The sequence below is a fragment of the Haliotis asinina genome, chromosome 5 (genome assembly GCF_037392515.1).
Source record: "Haliotis asinina isolate JCU_RB_2024 chromosome 5, JCU_Hal_asi_v2, whole genome shotgun sequence".
Classification (NCBI taxonomy): Eukaryota; Metazoa; Mollusca; class Gastropoda; order Lepetellida; family Haliotidae; genus Haliotis; species Haliotis asinina.
The window spans coordinates 17334392-17358608 of NC_090284.1; the positions used below are offsets into that span (position 1 = coordinate 17334392).

Genomic DNA, 24217 nt, shown 5'->3' on the forward strand with positions numbered 1-24217 from the left:
AGGTATAGCCTGGGGAAGTGCCATATTTATGGTTGATATGACCTGCTTGTGACATCGTATTTCTCAGTAGCAAGCACTACAAGTGATTGATCTTCAGTTTTGTGGACATATTGTCTTAGCGATGACATGAAGTTGTTTACTAACACTTTGTGTGATCTATCCGTCTGGTTATTAGCTTGTCAGTATATCATCTTCAAGAGTGACCACATAATTCAGTAGCTGAAGTCGCTACACACGTGTTAGTTATCACGTTGCGGCCAGTAATGTCAGTAAGGATAATAATTTGACAGGATGGTCACTGATAAGAAATAATATGCCTTGCTTCAGAGAGGAGGCAATATGTATTGTCGAAGCTAATATTAATCAGTCAAACCATTGGACAAGTGTGATTCCTTCTGTGAAAAAGCAGTGTATAAATTCAGCATGATTGTGCAGGCAGGCAAAGAATCCATATCAAAGTACTGATATTCAGTGATAAATATTTAATGGTCCACAGGTATAAGCTGTAGAAGTGAACGTCAAGTAACCAATTACCTCCTCTATTTTCAACATTGCCTGTAATCCCTCTGTTCAGACATTACATTCCTGTCTCCTACAAAGAGAAAAAATGACAAAATACTTTCATAAACTTGATGAAATATTTATGATTGTTAAATACTGTATTCAAGTACTGGTATGAAAAGCAGTTCTATGAACACTTCATATTTTGTTTTTACATTGTAGAGGGCAAGGTTTTATTATCAGAATTGTCTTGAGATTTATGGTCTTGCGTCAAGAGTGCGGCAACAACAAACAATCCGACTTAGTTAAGCTGGTTCGAAGTTTGATAACTATTTGATGTTTTGTCAAAATTCTTACATTATTATCTACACATGATAATCATATATAGCCTTGTGTATCAACTTTCATCATGATCAAATGTTTGTATTGATGGTGTCATGATTGTCAAATGGTCCTGATCATTTGCCTGAGTTTCATCTGTAAGCGTCATGGACCAGATAATACACTAATATAGTATTGCCACCTCTAGGGTTGTGCATTAGCTTTTATTCTCTGACCCATGGTTACTGATCTCACCATGTAAATAATGCTCTCAATACAGGCGACGAGCGCTGACCTGAACACTATCGCTTTCAACATGGACCTGGCAAAGGTGTTTCCTTTCCTTGAAATGACAGAGTAAGGCATAAGTGAACATTTGATTAGATGTTACGTTTGGTACTGTAATGCATGACTGACTGATGACATTATTGAATGTGAATAGTTCTATTGATACAGGTGAATATTGTTGCGATTGTGATCTGATCTGTGTGGGGTTCATTGTTTGTCATTGTCATTGGGGCATATGAGTCATCTGTACTGGACCAGGGGTGCAGGTACTTTCCTGTTTACCATTGTAAACAATGTTTACTAATGATATTCATGGTAAATACCCTTATCATCTCTGACCTGTGAAGTATGGGAATTTCATTACATGTATCATGTGTATGTTCCAGCCAACAAGTCTGTCATGAAACTAGTATTAGATAATTTCCACTTATGCTATTGTGTAGGTAATAAGAGTGCCTCCAAATGAGACAGAACGTAAACAAACCTTAAATGTCCTCAAGGCTTGTTGCTTTGTTTTTCTATGTTGGCACTGGCATTGTCCCTAAGTTTTCACTCCATTGAGTGCTTACCCAGTTATTATCATTTTCATTTTAGTATGTATAGATAGGTTTCTTTTGGTATTCAATCTGCTGGGTATTTTGAGACACTTGGCATAATGAGTAGACATTTAAGAATAATGATTAATAACACTTACTGTTTTTTATCTGTAAAACATAATAATTATAATAAAATTTGATTAGCATGGTGTGACAATTGACGTGAAATTGTGTTTTGCATGTGTGCTGACTGAAACAGCCATGCAGATGTCTGATGTTGGACAAAGATGTAGCCAACAGGAAAGTTCAGTCTCCTCACAGAAGTGCTGTGTTTCATTCCCACCTGGATATTTGTGGTGCTTCACAGTGTGATATTGCTGGATATTAGCTAAAGTGACATAATACCATACTCAAGTCAGATTAACATGTAATGATTTATTTTTATCCATTGGCCACTGAAGCAGTTCAAGTATATTTTTCAAACGAAGGATCTGCCAAAACAAAAACAAAAACAAACCCAAAACAGAGGTGTTTTGAAAATTATAAGTTGGGTGAAATACAGAGTACTTGGACATTGTTGGGAATTTGTAATTTCTGTTACACATATATATTGCAAGCAACTCAAAATGAATTGTGAAAGGGCATTGATTTGACATTGTAAGCAGACACCCAGTTTTTCATCACTGGTCATCTGCAGCTGTCTAACTATATCTGTTGATTTTGCACAGTTTGAAAAATGTAATTAAGAGATTGCTGTTTTTGTAATTCTTATTCTTATAAACCCTTAAGGTGACAACTTACCAAGACTAGTACTTGTATAAAATGAAACTCTGTTGCTATTCATTGGGAGCATGGTGTTTGCGTGTCATACAAGTCTGAGTGAGTGAGTTTAGTTTTACGCCGCACTCAGCAATATTCGAGCTATATGGCGGAAGTCTGTAAATAATCGGGTCTGGACCTGACAGTCCAGTGATCAACAGCATGAGCATCAATCTGCGCAATTGGGAACTGATGACATGTGTTAACCAAGTCAGCGAGCATGACCATCCCATTAGTCGTCTCTTACGACAAGCATAGTTGCCTTTTTATGGCGAGCATGGGTTGCGGAACCCCGGGACCTTCACGAGTCAAGAAAGTCTGAACTTTTCTAACTACTGTATATTACTGTGAATAAGCTGAACCCCAAACTTGACCCCTAGAATCAGTGCCAGAATGGTATGTTTCGTGCCTAAGCCAACACCAGCTCACACAAGACATCTGGCAGTTACAGTGTTGGATGTAAAATGTGAGCATTCCAAGTGAGAATAATATCTAATAAAGATAATAGTAATTATACATGATACTGACCATTATTCTAAACATCCTGTGTTTTCCTTTCTGTATTGACAATAATATGTTAACCCAACAGAATTAGAATTATAAACTATTTTATTGGAAATATATACTACACATGCATCATCAACAAAGCAATGATGTTTCGGGTAGATAATTAATCAAAGTGATTGAGCTGAAGAATACAATCAACACTTGTATATCTTTATCATGTTTATTCACATTAGAGGAGGCCGTTTACTTACATCAACATACAAGCGTTTGCTACAGGTAGTTTACCAGCTCCACAACAAAAGCCGAACTACAAAGTGTCATGATATGGGTGGTTTAATGACTTACTTCAGTTCAGAATGTAGTTCATGTCATGTTCAAGTTACACCCTAACAGCTCTTGTTGCTTCACAGCATGAACAGTGATATTTTATGCTCATCCTTATGCATATTGCTGCAACACAATGGTGTGTTGTTAAAAACAGGTTATGTTGACGGATTCATTTGTCACGGATGCGCTTCATCTATCAAGGATAAGCATAACTATATTGCTATGTAGTATGTATATATCAAATGGTCTCATCATCATAATTATAATTGTGGCAAGTTTTATCAAGGATGTGACCTTTGCCCTTGTTTGTTTTGCTCACTTAAACATTTTATGTGTTGGACTGTGATTTCAAATATTTGCACAACTGGAGGGATATGTATGAATATGCTTACCTCATGTGTTTTCCTTTATCATCTATCTATCTATCTATCTATCTATCTATCTATCTATCTATCTATCTATCTACTTTTGTACTGTAATTGTAATAATTAAAGTAGGCATGGCATCAGAAGATAGATATTCAAAACTGATCATTGTAATCATTCTAATGTACAGCAGGCCCCCCTAAGTAATTGAAGGAATTACAGCAAATTTGAAGGAATTGCATCTCAAATGTAAACAAACGCAGCCCACTCGCGAAACAATTGCAGCGATATCGGTAATTTAGCGGTAATAACAGAAACACATCGGCCATATCGGAAGCAATGTCGGTAATACAGGAAACACGCTCGGCTATCTTCGGAGATTGTTCGGTCGCGAGCGGAAACTCACGCAGCAAGCATGGCGTCGTTGGAAGAAGCACCCGTCTCGGTGAGTTTTGTTTTTAGTTCCTACTATTACATTTTTATACTTAGTCATCTTTGACCACCCATGTTGAATGCGTTTAGGTATGAAGTGTTGTCGGGGCAATAGCTTATGTTTTTAGGAAAAGATTGTCACTGCAGAAGAGTGTCACAAGTCATGCCCCTGGAGATTGTTTACATCTGAACATCGAAGTCGTGCCGATGATTACGAACGTGCGCTAGATATAACATCATTTTTTTTTTGTAAAATGTGTTTAAATTTGTCAATTGCACTTCATAGCAAGAAAAATTATGGCTCATAAACTTCTTCATGGCGCACGTTCATGATGTTCGTAATCATCGGCACGACTTCGATGTTCAGATGTAAACAATCTCCAGGGGCATGACTTGTGACACTCTTCTGCAGTGACAATCTTTTCCTAAAAACATAAGCTACTGCCCCGACAACACTTCATACCTAAACGCATTCAACACGGGTGGTCAAAGATGGATAAGTATAAAAATGTAATAGTAGGAACTAAAAACAAAACTCACCGAGACGGATGCTTCTTCCAACGACGCCATGTTTTGCTGCGTGAGTTTCCGCTCGCGACCGAAAAATCTCCGAAGATGGCCGAGCGTGTTTCCAGTATTACCGACATTGCTTCCGATATAGCCGATGTGTTTCTGTTATTACCGCTAAACTACCGATATCGCTGCAATTGTTTCGCGAGTGGGCTGCGTTTGTTTACATTTGAGATGCAATTCCTTCAAATTTGCTGTAATTCCTTCAATTACTTAGGGGGGCCTGGTACAGGATATTCAAGATTCCAAATTCCTCTGTCAGTGTAAATGTGTGCTTCATCATGGTAAAGAGTAGTGATAATCTTGTGTGGAAGTCGAGCTTGTCTTTTGGTTATGTACCATAAGACCTAGATCTTTTTATCAAACACATGTAAGAGTTTTGGGGGAAGGAGGCATGCACTGGGTGAGATAGGATAGATATTCATTATTCATTTTATTCCAAACATTTTAAGATTATACTTTAGCACTCAGTGAAACTGACTTTTAAAGAATCATACTCAGTGTTTAACATATGTGATATTGGATGTGATCAGAGCTATAGGTAACTTATTGAGCCATTGAGTTATGTACGTGCTTGTCTTCTTCACAATTGGGTATCCCAGTTTTTCATTGAGTAACCAAATAAATTATACCCACCGCACTCACATTCATTTGGATATTTTGTCAATTCCCATCTATTGTACAAACATAATAAAGTTCAGATGTTTTTTTTTTACTTGTTTGTTATTTATATGAGATCTGTAGTATGACAACCGATAAGATTAAGATTAGAAAGATGTTGGTGTGCTGAAAGTGAAACAAAATCTCTCAGTATACCACAGTTATATTACCTATTTTGCATGCATGCATGTAGGATAAAATTTATTGAGGATTTTCGAAAATTCAGGTGTACTTTTATGCAATAGGAATTGAGTTTTCATGTAAATATTTGCGTAATTTACGCAGATACGAAGCTTATCTGTACCTCTGATATGAATGATCATGCATTTAAGTTGAGTTTAAAGTGTTGATGAAAACATTATAGTGTGTTCTGTCTTTTTTACAATAAATCACAAAATTGTGTTGCAGGACTTCTTGGTGTTGTTGGAGATATCTGCGAAAAGTGTAGTCAGTTGCAAATTCTATTACATTTCAGTAATAGTAAGAGCATGCTGTTGTATGTAGTAATTCAATAATGATCATAGTAATGAATAATGTGCTAGTTCATGCAACACTTTGCTGTGCCTAACATTGATTAGTGTATCACCATAATCACATACCAGAGCATACATACGTATCATGTGACATGCTAGTAGCGGATTAAGCATTGTTGGTGGAACACAGCAGTACATAATCCCAATAATGGTACCACTGGGGTGTGATGGAATGGTTACTTAGTGCAAATTCTCTGAGGGATGCTTTGAAAGTTATGTATTTGATTATGGGCAGCATTGTAGATACAGGCATTTGCAACAACTGTATCAGTGTATTCACAGCCATATTTCAAATAGCAAAGGCAAATGTTTAACATCAGCAAGTTGAAAATGATAATTTACATTGCATTAACATGCATTAATTAGCATAAAAATAGTATATTCCTCATACTTGTTACATATGTGACTGAATATTGTTTAGCTGCAGAAGAATCTTTCAATCATTTAATGTGTTTGCTTTTGACTTAGGTATGGTTCAGTTGCCTTATTCTGTATGTATAATGTTATCATGCTTATCTTATAAATATACATTTTACCTGCAGATATCTTCAATTATAGTTGTATGGAATTTTTTTTCAAATTACTGGCATATTTTAAACACTATTACACCAGGTGTGCAGGGATTAAAAATTCCCATTGGCTGACACGCGGGACAAGTCAGTTTTCATTTCGGGCAATCAAATAATGGTACTAGATAATTTCCACTTATGGTTTAAAACTGCAAATAAACTTGAATTTCATTTCATATCTGCTGATAATGTAGCTATTACATTTCGCAATAATAGTAATTTAGAGCTATCGTTCTTTGAAATTTATCACTCTTCGATAATTAGTCCAATAACCATTAACATCAAACATTGTGTCATAGGATCAGGACATGTGAAAAATTAGTCAGGACAAGTTACTTTCTTGAGGTCACTTGCCCTTGGCTGTTAAAAAACATTTTGAACCCCCTGGTATGGCAAGTCTATAGCTGCTCTTTGTATAACAGAACGCTTATTAGTGTTTTTAACAATGGTAATTTTGTGGTGATTAGCCGACGCTGGGGAAGCCCAGTGATGTCACTCAGACCCATGTGTTTGTCCCATGTTCTTCTGTCGGCCAGCTTGAGATGCAAACAAAAACTTCCTCAGCACTCAAGGAGAATATCTAGGACAGTGTACTTTGTCATTGGTGAGCAATCTTTTTGGATATAACATGTTAAACAGAACAGAATTTCCTTCATAGCATAGTACTGGCACATTGTGGGACAGGGATCTGTATTTGTGTAATGATTTGATGGTGAATACAGTTTCTTAAACGTTACATGCTTTCTGTGTAGCATGTTTTCTTCACATCACTGTTATTAGGGGTTTTTTTTTATAAGGTTTCTTAGTCCATTCTATTCTTATTTGTTCAGAGGAAGCAGTTGTTCTATTATGTTCTATTCACACGTGTTCAATTTGGTTACAAGGAAGCATGAGAGCAGACAACATGCTACAAGTAACTCTAACCCTTTATATCCCAGTACACTGTTAATACAAACACAGATATTCAGGCATATTGAAGTCATGGCTGCAGGGTTATCCAAGGGTTAATTCAATAGGCTGAATTGATTGTACTATACATGGCGGTGTCTGTATTGAAAGTGTATTGATCTTGTGACTATTGTCTCTATCGGTGAGTCTGACCTAGGAAGCGTGGTCTCCACAGGTACACACCAACCCTGTTCCCAAGACGGAAAGCATGTCATTGGTCCTGCGTGGTACAGCTCTACTGTTTGATTAATAACCATCCATCTCGCCATTGTTAAATTAATGCCAGCAGAGCAGAGAGAAAATTCAATATGGGATGATGAGCGCAGCGTAATTATATTATGATTTGGGTTATTTGAAAATCCTTGCAAAAAACAGAAATATCGTCTGAACAGATTGTCTGCCCCATTGATCATGATGAGTGCTGGCTTTGGGTAATCATTATAAGATAATCTAGCTAGTCTGCAGTTAATGCTGGACAATGGGCAGTTGTGATAGTGGTCTGCCATACCAGGCTGTAGGCAAAGACAAGATACAAGGATTAGGATTGCTTTTTGAGGGATTAATGTGTTACTCATCATGTTTGTATTGGACTTGATTGATGTCTGTAATTTTTCTTTGGATGTTTGATGTTTCCTCTTGTAGGGAATGTAAAATTAGGCTGCCACACCAGATTAGTTAGTCACAGCGTGTTTTTATTTAGAGCTCCCATGAATTCACTGCAAGGTGATGGTGAGAGATATCATGAATTGGTAATGCATACAGTAACAATTCTGGAGTTGTCTTATTCATTACATTCTCTGAAACAATACATTGTATGACATATTTAAACCCTGTTGACAGTGTTAGTTTATTATCGCAATATATTATAAACAGGATATAAGACTTAATATGTTAATGCTCTGACTTGAATGTATTCTATTCTTTATATCTCGCTTAAGATAACATCTAAATTCAGGTACAAACTCCATTCGAAATCATTCATGAATATTCAGTTCTAGTGATCATTAATAGTATTAATTGAATTTATTAACATTCTTTAATTCAGTACATGATGTGAATGAACAATAACAGCCCTTTGGTTAAGATATTTATGCTGTATGGGTTTTAAAGTTGTTAAAACACGCAAGTCAGTATTATATTGGTAATTGGGATGTATTTCGTGTGTTATTCAATTTGGAGGCTGTGGTTGTGACAGTATAACACCTTTTATCCCCTGTATTATAGAATATCGTGAAACCATAACACATTCAAGGTGAAGCTTGCGGTACAAGTGATTTTACACATGTGTCGTAACTCCTGTACACTTATATTGACAAGAACTGTCAGGTCAGCATGGTTGAAATCATAGAACTAGCAGTGAACATGCCTCAATGTGTAAAACCTCAAGAAAATAGTTACAAAGGCATAAAAACATACTGGACATGCATCTGTAGAATGTTTGTCAAATTGGGGTTTTTTTTAGATGTCTGTTCGGGGATTGATTCAGAGTCTAATAACTTAACAGTCCTTGGCGGATATTATTTTGATCAAATTTCTTTCTATATTTTATTCATGACTTGGTAATGATGACATTATTACTGGCATATACAGTTATATACATAGGATATGATATATATATGTATCAACAGTCCTTTGGTCACATTGTTTTGTATGACTCAATGACAGAGCAAACACAACCCTCTAAATTAATAAATGCATACTTATTGTGACCTCTTAGGTAACACATTCCGAAAGCTCCGATGTTCTGATGATTAAGTACCCGTGAACAGCCACAAGCTAGGTTGTTGTAAGGCCTGGTACTAATAGCATGGAAAGATATTATCTATACTGTGTTTTGTTGGAATCTTTTACTTATATATTGCCATGTTTTGGTGGTTGCCATAGGATCAGAACTTCTCTCAAGGGCTGGCATAATGATAGTTTATAAAATTTAAGCCTAGTTTCATGATTCACAAAGTCTACCTTGCATACATAATTACATATTTTCTCTCTTAAAACAAACATGATGTACACTAAGGTTCTAATGACGTCAAAGAGACCATAGATTTCAGTTCTTTCTGGTATTAGTGTGTTAAATTTGTTTTAACTAAAACAAAACAAAATGTTAGTGACCAAAATAAACTGTTTCTCAATCTGTCAGTTTGGTATGAACATGTTAATTATAACATATAACATATAAGTGTTGTTTACTGCATTGGGATAAGTAACAATACTAAAATTATGATCACCAAGGGATGAGGTAAACTACACCAGGGGAGTGATGGATTTGAACCTGCTGCTGGTGAAATACTTGTGTAGTGGTGAAGTTTAGATGTTGATCATTATTCTGAAGATGATAAATGTATAGTGAACTTAACCATAAACTACAAATGCATCTCTTGTTGAGATATGGCATGCTGTCTGAAACTGCTTGCCATTATTTTTCAAGTTTGAAAATGTTTGAGGTTTGTTTAATAAATCTATATTTCAGTACAAAGACATGTGCAAAAAAATTCCAGTCTGATGTTCTAGTTCACTGGCACAGTGAATACAGACATTGAATTTTCTTTTGTTAGTTTTGTAATATTTTTAGGTAACACATTGAAGCCAAATCTGTAATCATACATGTCAAATATATGTTCACATTATGGTAATCTTGTGTTCTTCAGGGACAGATCTGACTCTTCAATAGATTATTCGCTGATAAAGACACCCCCATTTGACAGCCGTGGTGGTCGGACGTCTCCCACTTGGGATGAATATCACAGCCTGGAGTACTTTGACATGTGAGTTACCTCCCTTGTGTCTTTTAGTTTATATTTCTTTGATCAGTACTTTAACTGCAGTAGATGTTAGAATTACAGTCCATGGTTACTAGATCCCGTCAGACATTTTTAGTCAAATGATAGATTGCATGATATTCCTTATGATTTTAATGTAACCTGTGTAGGCCTTTGTATGTTTTTTCTGGCATAAAACCTTCCCTGATCATGTTGGTAGATGGAATATATATTATTTTGTTCCTCTATGTATTTGTATAAGAATTTTAGTCATGTTACGAACAGTCCATGTTAAGTGAAAATGAAATGTCACTAAGGATCGGTATGTATGTCATGTAGTGTACTCTGTATATTCAGAATGGATGCTCTTGGTTGGTGATAAGGTCAGAATTGCAGTTATGGTATTTTATTTTTAATCAGTAAAATTTCTAAGTCTTTAAATATGTCATTTATGAAGAATTATACTACATTGCTTATTCACTACCTCAGTAATGCATATTTTTGAGAAGATTTCCGTTTTATGATCAGTGTATATATATAAACTAAAATTTATCAGTGACAGCTGTTTATGGCAGATTGTGCTGAACTTGTTCACAGAAAAGCTAGAAGTGTGTTGTTATCAAGTAGATGTATATTCATGTGTGTGTGTTGATTGATTGCTTTTAATTATGTCTGTGTGATATGCTAAATGTGCTGCTTTGTCCTCCACACAGACTCGAACACTCTCACAGGTAAACTATCCAAACTGATTTCCCAGATTCTCACTGTAGGTATTGAACTTGTAGCGATGTTCTTGCTCACGCTGTCTTTATTTTGCAGAATTCAGACTATGATATCCCACCGAACCCATGATACGCATGTTTTGAGAGAACACAACCAGATCTGTATAAATGGAGGCAAATGTTAGGAGTCATGTGTTTGTCCATGTTTCGGTTTTTGTTCAGACACCTAATCAAACAAACACAGCATCACCATTACTTTAAGGATTTTGTTTCCTCTACATTCCTCCATCACCTGTCAATGCATATTGCATTATATGGTGCCAACAAATTGTTCAAAAGGGACACAAGTGCCTGTTGTTACCAATGAGAATTCAGGCAGGGATTGGGAATTCAGGGGCAATGGGCCATTTTGCACATGAAAATACAAAAATGATCAATTAAAATTTTGAACTTTACTATTGATACAATGGCAGTGGCCCATTCTTAATTCTGAAAATGGCCCATTGTCAAAGTTCTCTTTCCCAATCCCTGTTGAAGTTACATCACATAAATGACAATGACTGTGATTTCACAGTACAGTGGAAGCTTTCTAATCCAGCACTCATTGGGACTGAGGAAATAATCCGCTATAGGCAATGTACCCTATTGCAGAACTGATGATAAATGTACAAGCCAGGGAAGGGACTTGGATTTTTTGCCGGTGTTGACAACTTGCTGGATTAGACAGATGTCGGTTTTTACAGCTTTCACTGTACATGCAACATGGACAACACTCTTGTATATTGGATTTCCATGAGATGGGGTGGTGATTTAGCTTAGTGGCAAACACATTCACTGAAGATTCCCCACATGGGTACGATGTATGCACTTAATGAATTTTCATGACAATCATGAATCATTTCAAAATTTATCGTTTTTCAATATGTTGATGTTGATACTCTTTAAATTCAAGTAGATCAGAATCTATGCATCCTTAACACAAAAAAAAATGCATAATATTTTGTGTGTTTCTATTATCTTTTATGCGTGAAAAACACAGGCATTTTGAACACTGCAGGTGCAAATCTGTAGGACTCAAGTCGTGCACACACTTATTTTATAACCTTGCACTTGCCAAAGATATGTTGTCATGACAGCTGTATGACAGTGTATCTACTAATTGGGTGTGGAGGAATGTAGTGCATGATGCTAGCCTTGAAAAACTGATGATAACAATGAAACAGAAACCTCTACATTTGTCAACATGTACCATCCGTAACATATTGAATTATTGATGCCACTTAGAAACATCTCATGAAGATTAACCATTTATCATGTTTATGATTCTGTTCTGATCCCCAATGTCTAACATAACTGCATGTTGTAGCAGATGAACAGAATTATTGGTTAAACATGAATGCCTTTACAGTAAAAAGGAAATTCTAATTTGTTCAATAATGCATGATGCTATTTTATCATATTTGAATGGAAAGTTAAGCTTGAAGAAAGATAAATTTGCTAGTTTATTTTGAGAAAAGAACTACTAAATTCAAATATATTTTTATTAAAAAGTCAATTTATTTCAACTTTAGGTTTTTCGTCAGGGTGAAAATGATGAAATCTGAAAAGAATATGTTTACAAGTTTATGATATTGAACAAGGAAGATGTCCGCTGTCATTGCTGGTCTTGTGTTCCTCAAAACTGTTTGCACTGAAAGGTTGAACAGATAATTGGAAACCTGCAGCCTGTTAATGTGTGTGGCAAAGCTTGGGTCTATTTGTGCGCAGCTAATAATATTGAATTTTTTTAGGTCAACAGTACGACAGTCGGACAGTAACAGTATTTGTGAACAGAAGTTTATTCCATGTATTCGCTGTAGTGGAAAAGAGAATAAGGAAGTGTTTATTCAAAAATAAATTTTCCCATTGACAGGATTCAGTCGATGTGGTGAAACAACTATAAATTATTGCAAAAATGATTCTGCACTCATTTTGTGAAATTTCATGTTCCTAGTACATGGCTATTAACCCAAGCCCATTTGCTAGTCATAGCTCAAAAGTGGACCAATGAATTGCAGTCTAACTCGAAAACTAATAAACATAAGATACTCAATGAAAGCTGATCATAATTAAAACATCATACCAACTCTGTGCCAGGTGTGCAGCCAGTTGTGTGAGAAAGGATGGAGACAGCACAGCAGAGGTTAATGAATCGAAAACTTTGTCGGCATTTGTGCACATGCTTCTCGAACACCTGTTATCAGTCATGCTTTAGCTGACCATGAGCAGGACCCACTCTGGTTTGGAAGCTAATTACATTACAATATTGTTTCATGAAACTGTCTTCTCCTGTATTCTGACTCTGCCATGCAATAAATGACTGTAATACAAAATGGGGCATTGGGCTTCTTCATTGCTTATTAACCATGTGAACTGTTATCATGATTATTATAATGAGCATGATCATGATGGTGAAAGCCAGCAACTAATCACGCAAATGAAGGCTTAGCGGCAACAATCAAAGTAACGAGAGGTCAGGTTGACCTGCTACCATGTATGCAGATGACATTAAGTGTTTTGGAAATCTATTACTTTCATTGGGTGGAGCAAATTCCTTATATATCGCTTCTTGGCTGAGGCAAGGAAGGTTACATTAATATGATCAACTTGATATTGTGGAGGATGTAGAGATTAACGAACCACTGGCTAATGAGTCATTGTGAACTCTGACCACTTTCAGGACACGTACTCATTTTTAAACATTTGTATCTTCAGTTATAATTTATGTCTAAGTACATTGTGATCTTCCTTTGTCCTCTCAGACATAAATACTGATCTTCTGTTCTTGTAATATTATCTACATGCAAGCTTCCTCATTCTTTAACTATAATAGTCCAAGGTGAAAGTGCGTTTTATTACAGTTTACATTGAACATTGTGGAAGATCTAACTGTATAACTGTGTTTCCAAAATCTTATTCTGCAGGTAATGAAATGTTAATGTTTAGGGTTTTCCAATCCTATGTCGTCTGTATGATACATTCAGGCATCATGATACCATAACTTAAACAGGGGGAATATTGTTATGGTCCCATCTGTTGTTTATTAACCATCAGTTACTATTGTTATATATATTAACACTATTCAAGTAGACCTGACCATGACTATCTTATTCTTAGGCTGCATGGTAACATGTTCACTACCACCACGGGTTTACTTGTAGTGTACTTCTAGTTGGTAACAAAGAACACCAGGAGGCGTTTGTTTCTTATGCCTATTTTGCCAACATGTGAAACTTAAAAACCCACTAATCTAGCTACGAGATATCTCGTAGTGGCAAATTTGACCAGGGCCCTGTTTCACAAAACTCTCGTAAGCCTATGATCTTGTAACTTTTCTCGTAGCTCTTGTACCTGGCATACTGTAACACTGGAGGTGCAAATGCTACGAGAAAACTTACGAGATCTAAGGCTTAAGAGAGTTTTGTGAAACGGGGCCCAGAATTGATACTACAAGTATATTTGTGAGAGGTAGTCAACGTGTTAAAATTAACCATTTTTGTGGGCGTTAAATCACTTGTACAAATTCAATTTCTTTTGGCTCCTTCAGTTTTGAATAATGATTATTATTGCATATGCAAACATGATGTCAACTGTTTCACATCCTGAGTAGAAATGTCACCGAGATTAAAAAGAAAGTAACTGGACATTGTAGACTGTCAATAGGGAAAGTGAACGGCAGTACTGAAGTCTGGTCACCACACCCCCTTCCTTGTCCTTACCCTCATGGTTGATGTAATATCCTCCCAGTTTACGCCCTGTTCAGTGCAAGATCTGTCACTTGTGTGAATGTTGTCAACTGGTGGTGTATAATGGTCATGTTTCCTTCCTCTGATGCTGCACTGGGAGGCTGCTCACCCATCAAGTGTCTGGTTCCTGTTCCCCTGCACTTCATTTGATTCATGCAACTACTGGAACACTGCCCACTTGGACTATGCTCCTTATTCTGCCATGTTGTGCTTTACTGGCTTGTAATTCTTTGATCTATCTGGTAGTTGATCAGTCTTTTTGTTACAATATTGTGAAGTTCTAGAAATTATAAGAAATTCGCTCTCAGAAGTTTAAGGTACTTTTTTAACATGGCTTCTGTTTGTGATTTGAATTTTGAAAACTGATGAATATGGGAAATTTTTATTTTGTTCATTTGTGATTGCAATTCTCCATATTTGTATGTTGGCTTTTGAATTTGAAAAAATGAATATGTGAATCTAACTTCACTTCTTAATTACAATCATAACCGTGTCATTTGTTTTTACATCATAAAAAATAGTTAATATCCACAAGTGGAATAGTATTTAGAAAGTATTAAACTGTTGATGGGCAGGAAATGTCTGGAACCAGGAAATTTTATGTTCTTTTTTTATTTTATCGCTTGTAAATATGAAAGAGGACCCATGATATGGATCATGTAAGATAGGAAACCACATCAGGAAGTTTGACCTGAACATGATGAAAGTTGTGCAGACCATCCTTTTGGTGCATTGATGTGTCTGTACAGTGTGTTAGTGTTGTCCAGCACTCCTACGAATGTGGAGTTCAGAATTCAGAAAGGTGGGATGTTCACAAGGTTGTAAACCTTGACCATTTGTGTTGTCATCATGGTGATATGCAGAACACTTCTCTGTGTTAGACTGTAATGTCTGTGTTGTTTTCCAGAAATCCGAAGACTGACTACACATATGCTCACAGGTAAGGAGCAGTATTATAGTTTTGTGACAAATTGCCCTTTATTTTGGTGTACATTAACTTAATTTAACATCACATGAATATTGTTTCAGCCGCAAAATGACTATACTAGTACACATATGATAATGGCAGTGTTGATCTTGCCCACTGTCAGTAACAGAAGTAATAAGATGGCTACAGTATATTGATGACAGTCTTTTCATTACACTGAGATTGATGTTCTTCCATATATAGTTGTCTCTCAAGGGATTAATGCCTTTATCATATTTGTGTGGTTGTTGGTGGAAAGTTAGTTGTAAACATAAAAGAAAACAAGTGTCTTTTAGCATGCAGAAAATAGGATCTGCATGTACAATCTGTGTCACTCACTGTCTAACACTGTACCTCCTAATATAGTATGACCCGAAATTATTGAGAAGTTAAAGATTGTGATTTTTTGTATTTTTTGCAAAAATCAATTTCCTCTTCTCTACATCATCCATATAGAGGATCACTGAAAATGTCTGCTAGCAAGTAAACAAAGGGGGATAACTCTTCACAAACTAATGAAAAAGGATTAACAGAGTTGTTTCTCGTGAAAGAAACCAAGCACTTGATAGCTGGTCAAAGTTGTTTATACTAGAAATCCCAATAAACATATTCCTAAAATTCTCAGTAATTTCTGGTCATATCCCATCACTGGTTCTAAATCACAATATATAGCAATACACTAAATACCAATACACAGTCAAGTTAAGATGTAGTTTGTTGAATGTATTATTAACTGAAACATGTTCGGGATGATAGATGTTTATGTTATTTTGTTCTTTCCCTTCAGTGGAAGCCATTATCCAAAGTATTTTGGTGAACCGGACATAATACCCAACATGTCCCGGCGGCGGATCAACAGCCATGCCAGTGGCTATATGCTCTCCCAGAGCGGAATAGAGACACCACCTCCATACCATCGACAGGAGAGGAGGGTGAGGGAGGAGAGAGGTCATCAGGAGGAGATGTCAGGATACCGAGACGATATTGCTTATAGTGAAGGAAGTAGACGATCAAGTTCCTATTCAAGAGGTGAGTTTCTGTGTATTTGAGCACTTCTGTGGAACTTCACTCAAACGTTTTGCTGTCTAGTTCTTTGATTAATGATGAGATTTTCATTTCTGCCTGCAAAAACAACTTTGTTTCATTCCATAATCTGTGGCACAGTCCGTTACACGGAGAATTGTATCTTGAAAATGGCAATGTGTTTTTCTCTTATCTCATGTCCTTAGTTTAGGAATGAAGACATTGATGAAAATCTCATTATTACTGAGCCTAAAGGGTAAAGTCAAGGTGAATGTTGTGTCTCATACTCAGGATATCATATGGGCTATAATCAATGATTTAGACTCAGGGTTAACAAACAATTCCCGGGTTTTTTGTCAAGTGACCTACACAACCGACGGAATGGTGTTGAGATCTGGCAGTCGTCTTTCGGGTGTGGCATCCTATCTGGAGCGCAACGACAACCATGCAATGTCATCTTCATCACAATCATCATCACGGTCACTTGCTAGGTCTTTGAATAGTGATTTCGAAGTTACAGAGAGGTCAGAACAACTACAGCAGCATTCCACACCGCTCAGTCACTTATATGGTAAGACCTGGTAGGCGGTGTTAGTCAGAGGGGTGACATTATGGTCATCAACAGCGTTTAAACAGAGGAAGAGATATATACCGTGACAACAATTGAATTGATGATGTATATTGTTTGTTGTAATTGAAATAGATGTTGTGTAATTGTGTTTTGGTGCAATGCAGATGATATAAGAATGACCTTATGTTACTAATAATTTTCTTTAAAATAATCACAGGATAATTCCTTTTGGATTTTATTTGTTTTTATCAGATCTCTGATTTTGAATCATTGCACATGTTGCCTGCACAGTTTCTGTAATGCTGGACTTTTTCTGACAATTTGCAAATAAGTCACAGCTTCAATTCATGTGTTTTGATCACTTGCAAGGTGTCAAGTTTCATAAACAACTTTTGCCATGCTGTGGTCTTGAAGTTTTGAGATTAGTTTGATTTTTAACTTTTTGGTCTTTGAGTTACATGTTTGAATGTTTATTGAATGTTCATTTTCAAATTTTGATTGTGTTGTTTCTGATCATATAGATAAAAACTCTAGAGAATCAACAGATGACGCTTCCCTCAGTCTGTCAGGGATATACAGTCCAAGATGGACAAAAACAGTTGTGACAACAGAGACAATAGAATATATAGATTCTGATGGGAGGAAAAGATTCAGGCCAGCCACTTCAAGGCAAGATGAGGGAGAGGAGGTAGACTCGGCAAACACTTCAGGGTGGTTTTCGGGGGTGAGGAACTTGATGGGAGGATCTCGAGCTGAAGAAACCATAACAGAGAGGGAAGAGTTTGTGGAATCTCAAAGAGAGGAACAAGGTATGACTGACAAGGATCTTGATGAGCAGATAAGCAAAAAGGGTTGGTTTGGGATGTTCCAGTCTCAAACCACAGAGACCACAACAGAGGAAGAAGAATCAAACAGACAAGCTCTGGCTGCATCTGATGGCGATCGTCAAGGAAACAAGAGCTGGTTTGGGATGTTCCGTTCTTCAGAGACAGTTACAGAGGAAGAAGAATCAAGGAAACAAGCTCCTGAATCAGATTCTGATCTTAAGGGACACAACAAGAGGGGATGGTTTGGGATGTTTCAGAGGTCTGAGACAACAGAAGAAGAGGAGCTAAGAAAGCAAGCTCTTGCTGCTGAATCAGATGTTGAGGAATCTGACTCTGAAGAACACCCAAGTTGGAAGAACAGATTCAGGAATCTTCTGTCCAAGACCACAAAGGAAAAGTGGCAGACTGAATCAGTGAAAGAGAGTGATATGGGTGAGGTAGGGGATGATGGATCTAAGAGGGGATGGTTTGGATGGAAGAGAACAGCCCTTTCTGAAAACACAGATGCAGAAGAAGCAGAACCACATCATCAGGGTTCAAACTCAGGCTGGTTTGGATGGTTTGGGTCAAGGGTGGACAGCACACAGGATAATCAAAATGAAGAAGAAGATGTTGGACAGCACTCAGGATGGTTTGGATGGAATAGGATATCAGAATCTACAAGTACATCAGAAGCACAGGATAAGTTAGAGGACAACAGTGTTGCAGATGATGGCTTAGGATCACAATCAGGCATGTTTAGTTGGACATCACAATCAATTACAAATGACCTTCAACAACAAGGAAATGATGATGTTGATGGCAGTTCAAAGTCAAGACTCTTCTCATGGTTAAGCAGATCTGATGAGGAAAAACTTAAAGAAGATCAAAATGAGAAGGAAGGGGATGAAAGTAAAAGGTCAGGCTGGTTCAGTTGGCTCCGTCGTTCATCTACTGTAGACAGAGACATTTATGACGGCTCAGACAGAAAGGGCGGATTGAGAAAAGCCAGGAGGAGATCAAAGGGACAAAAAGTTACATTTAGTAAGAATCTTAAGCATTCTCTATTGTAGAGGGTAGCTAGCATCTCCAATTTTCATGGAACCTGGATCTGCTTCAGCTAGCTGCTTGAGTCTAGAGGATATGAATCCTAGAATTCCTGCTTGTAGCACTAATACTTCTGTCTCTTCTCATTAAACTGCTCAGTGCACTTTCATTGCTTGAGCATAGAGAGCTTCTCTTGGTGTTGGAAATCCTGCTACTATACTGTTGCCTCTTCTAACCTCTTCTTTAGATGGACTCCCTAACAATAGCATGGGTCACGTTCTGACGAGATATATGGAACTTGAAACTACATGGATTGCAAGACTTCAGTTTTGTGCGTTTTATATTGCTGTTTTGCAATTCTGGCTTATGTGTTTATAATTTTTGTTTACTTCTCATTATATTGACCTTTCTTCCTGCATGTTTGGATGCTTATTGGGATTATATTTCTTCATCTGCATGTTCCCCAGTTTCTGCTTATTGTGGATTTATGTAGTATACTTGTAAAATTGTCATTATGCAGTGTAATCATAACATTACAACTTACAGTAGTGTCATAGCCCCTTGATGTAGCCAAGATATTACATTTAGGATCCATCACTAATAACAAATTCTCAAAGGCTGAATACTCAGTTATGCAGTCTTTAAATGTTTGTCCCTATTATTCATCTTCTTGAATGTCCCAATGGCTTCAAGAAATTGCTACTTGAATCTTGGTAACCCATAAATATATAAGTAATGGACAGATTTAATATCAAGTTTTAGTCCACACATTTACTTATATACATGTATTTGTACAGTTCAAATAGAAATAATTATTTCTGTTTTTCTAATTTCTAGGTCTAGATTCTGAAGAGGATACAGAAGGTACGTACATATGAAGCTCATAATATTTCGTACTGGTTTACACAGACACTTTGTTATAAAATCATGTCAGTACTGTGTTTGTTTTCAATAATGTCTTTTATCAGTTTGAAATTTTACATTTGCATTGTGTGCAGGAGGATTGACTGTTGTGCTGTTGTTGCTAGGTGATGTTCCACTCAAGCCTAAGAGGTCTTCCACCTCTACACTGACCAGTGGTGGAAGTTGGTCATCACGACGCAGCAGACACTCCTCACAACTATCAGACGACAAGTCACGAACATGGATGCAGCTACTTTTAACAGCAATAACCACAGTTTCATCATTTGTGTCAGGTAATTATGAATATGAATGCAGTTTAGGTCATCTTATGTTTCTTCAAACCCAATCTGACAGTACAAGAGTGTTTGTGAATGGAAATAACTGAACAATTTGATCCAGTCTTGGAGATAGCCGTCTTTCCACTACTTTGATCGAGTTAACCATAACCATCATTATTAAGTTGATTGAAGTAAATTGGACTGGGGGCGTAAAATATTCATGGATATGCTGAAAATGGCTAGAAAGTGATGTGTTCAAATACATCCTGTGTATCTTGATTTTTATAAAACCATGTGATTATGTGATATGATTAGTAATATCATTTCTGTTATCTGATTCTCAATTGTAGAATGATATTCTTGGTCTGTTATCTTTTGCGAAAACACTGAGCATGAATTTGAATTTTCACATGTAGTTGTGAATGTATTTTCAGGTTTGTTGAGTCCAGTCACAAACAGTTATGCATATCGTCAAACAAAGATCACAATATGGCGATGGCTCCGGATAGCAGATATGTGGGTGGTATCAAGGTAAATACAGACCTAAAGGGACATAAAGATTGAAGTTAATATAATTGTAACTGTCATGTGGTGTAATATAATTTTGTCCTCTGTGAAAATATGTATATTTTCAGTTCAGGATTCTTTTTGTTGTGGGGTTGTTGGGTAGCCTAGTGGTTAAAGTGTTTGCTCGTCATCCTGAAGATCAGAGTTGGATTCCCTTCAAGGATGCAATGTGTGTAGCCCATTTCTGATGTCCCTTATCTGATATTGCCGGAATATTATTAACTTTTAACACTCTTCGTTTGCAGGAGTATTGGAGGCTGCTGCTGCCTCTGTCTACCTTTGTTGTTGTTACTGCCGCTGCTGTTAGGATGTAAGTAGTCAACATGGGGATATATGCTGGTCTATCTCCAGCAATGTAAATAATTGTCATATTTGTTCCGCAAAAATGGTAAACATCACTGAAATGACACCGTTCAGTGAGAATTAATTATGACTAACAATGTCAGAATTGTAATGATTACACACCATTCTGTAGTTTTCTTTTGATCAATATCTTAAAAATATAGTATATGTTTCTAATATTATTGTTTTGCCATATTTACATGATGCATTTGGACATTTCCTTTGGCAGATATGTATGGAGGAGAACTACTTGAACAAGCCCGGTCATCAGTCAAGTCTTTCAGCATGCTGCAAGTGAACAATACGTATACACGACCGGTGAGTATACACAGACAATGCCAACAATGCATACACATGACTAGTGAATACACACTGACAAAACTAACACGAGGCCCTGAGCACACATTGACAATGCATGGGCATGACTGGTGAATACACATTGACAATATCATACATGGACAATTGTTAAGATCAGTGTTAAGTGTCAGTATTTCAATGTTTCAGTTGCCTTATGTGGATCCAAGTACAATTAACATCAAGATCCAGCAGTTTTTTGAGGAGCACAAACACAAATATGAGACGAACGTGCTGACGGCAGCAGATGTTGAGCGGATAGCACAGGGTCTGATTGCCAAGGAGCTGGAGGAGATGAAGTTGGCTTTGCTGCAGAACCTCAACCAAGTGAAGGCTGACCAGGTGAGTATCACCAAGCCTGGATACATACACATGGCATGCATAGCTTGGGGAATGTTAGTAAAGTTTGAATAATGCCAGTAGGTGGATGGTAAACTAAATTCTCGATTTCATACCCTCTCACATACTCAGAATAAACCCTTTTCATATAATTTAATGCATGCTCTTGGAATATATAGTTTTAATCATGATGATTTATTAATCATGTTTATTCAATCATGATTAGAATTGCTTTAGATTCATCTGTAGAACATTTTCTTAGCTCCTAAATTGTGTGTTTTGTTCCATCAAGTGTTGCATGTGTAGATACACAGAGTTTGTTGTGACGGGTAATTCATGTATTGATCAATAAATTGCAGGCGTTGTCACAAACTAATCAGCGAACATCATTTGCTGGTATGGATAAGAAACTTGGGGACTTCATGAAGAAGTATGAGGTAAGTTGTCTCCGGCCAGTTTATTCCAGATAGGACGTGGTACTGTTCTTCGGTAGACAGTGGATTTTCTTTCTTGAGATAGACATTTTGTGTAAAATGTTATTTCATTTTCAGTCTCTGGAGGCTAGACATTTTGTGTAAAATGTTATTTCATTTTCAGTCTCTAGAGGCTGCCATAGCTGCTCTTCAGTCATCAGGAAATGTGTAAGTACATGAAGTCATATTCACTATCGTTTGTTCTACTGTTCACCACTCTAGCAAGTGCTAACAGACTACCCAGTTTGTTTTAATATATTGAGCCCACATCCAGATAAAAGACATTTTCCATTTTGGAGTCGTGGGATAAGTCTAGTAGTCAAAGTGTTACTTGTCACACCAAAGACCCAGGTTCAATTCGCCATATGGGTCATGTGTGTGTGAAGCCCATTTCTGGTGTCTCCTGCCATGATATTCCTAGAAGTGACTTAAACCTCACTCACTCATTTTTCAATTCTTTGTTTTTGATTTATTTGGACATCCTATATTTGGATTCTATGTTCCCTGCCTACAAATGCCTTTCACTAGGCCACATGGATTTGTTTGATTAAATGTCTTGTACACCAGCTGCGTAAAACCTTGCTGATATTGAGTGACAATATCAGTTTGTCTGTCAACCATAGAACCAGATTATTTTCCCTACTGCTTAGCCCTAAATGAAGCGAGTCAAGATTTCCTCAGGTTCTGAACCCATGGTCTCCCTGGGGCTTCTTTACTATTTAAATTGGATTGTTACAATCCAAATTATGTATATTCAGAGACTAAGTGTTAGTCCAAATATCAGTCTACAGGTGCCTAATAAAAAGCTGGAATGTTACTTAATGTTTCATGAAACAACAAAGAAATAATGTTTCATATGGTCTTATAGGAAGGTAGATGGCCTGAAGCAGGACTATGATGAGCAAATCAGGCTCTTACAACAGCAGATCAAGGCCCTAGGAGATGACTTCTCCAAACTCCATCTGTCACATCTGGAACTCCTGGCCAGCGTACGCAACTGTTGTCGCAATGACAGCTTTTATGCTGTTGCTGTGAGGCAACATGTGAAGGACATCTTTGCACAGGTGAGATAGATCTACAAGCATATGGACTCTGTACAATGAATTGTGGAAGTGTCTTAAGAAAATATATCCATGGTTGTTTGAAGAAATAATGAAAGTTTTAGAACTGGAGATCATGATTTAATGTGTGGCATTTTCATATGTGCGTTGACATATCATTTATCCTGATGATTGATGCTAGGCGAAAAAACTAAATGTAAATTTCACAGGTAATGGCTTATGAATATTTGACCTTGAAAAATGTGCTTGGCCTGTGCCACAAAGCAAGGTTGGCAGACACTAAGAATGGAAGTATCCATAAAATCAGTATGTGGACATGTTTTCATCGAGGTTAGTGGCTTATTATGACATATTGTCATCACTCTTCTAGCAGCTTTGTGATTAGTTCTAAACAGATGATCAGTAGACCTGTCATTTGTTAGGCATGGAAGTTACAACATTATAGAAAGGAAGTTACAGCATTGTAGAAACGTTATGATGGTTTTGTATAACAGATTTTACTTATCTAATCTAATTTCTTCCATGCCCCATTAGATGATGGCAGGAGGAACAGGAGGGTCTGACAGTGATGATGGCTATGGTGCATTCCTTCAGTGGCTGCAGAGAAACTATGCCAGGAAGGAGGACATGGACATTGAGCTGGCCAAAGTGTCGGAGGATATCACACAGAGGATACTCACCATCACCAAGGAACAGTCCTCAAATGTTTACATCCAGTCTGACACACAGCAAGGGCCGGCAATCAGTGAAGATGTAAGTCTCTGCACTTACAGTGCTAGAAATTGGTCTACTTAAATAATTAGAACAAACAATAGTATTTAGTATTTGTCAAAATGCTCAGAAT

General features: G+C 37.0%; 1 protein-coding gene across 6 annotated transcripts in view; it reads left to right on the forward strand.

Annotated features, from left to right (window-relative positions):
* Positions 1-24217, forward strand: part of LOC137283445 (SUN domain-containing protein 2-like) — a 36363-nt gene that overhangs the window by 6312 nt on the left and 5834 nt on the right. For 2 of the 6 annotated variants that reach the window (XM_067814940.1, XM_067814937.1), the window contains exons 2-17: positions 10025-10141; positions 10849-10866; positions 15550-15582; positions 16397-16638; positions 16994-17203; positions 17725-19053; positions 19894-19920; positions 20085-20252; positions 20672-20768; positions 21050-21114; positions 21376-21464; positions 21651-21842; positions 22199-22276; positions 22437-22480; positions 23181-23376; positions 23908-24126. In XM_067814940.1, coding sequence (XP_067671041.1) covers positions 10025-10141; positions 10849-10866; positions 15550-15582; positions 16397-16638; positions 16994-17203; positions 17725-19053; positions 19894-19920; positions 20085-20252; positions 20672-20768; positions 21050-21114; positions 21376-21464; positions 21651-21842; positions 22199-22276; positions 22437-22480; positions 23181-23376; positions 23908-24126 — 3124 coding nt within the window. The other 4 variants (XM_067814942.1, XM_067814939.1, XM_067814943.1 and 1 more) reach the window with 3 other exon arrangements.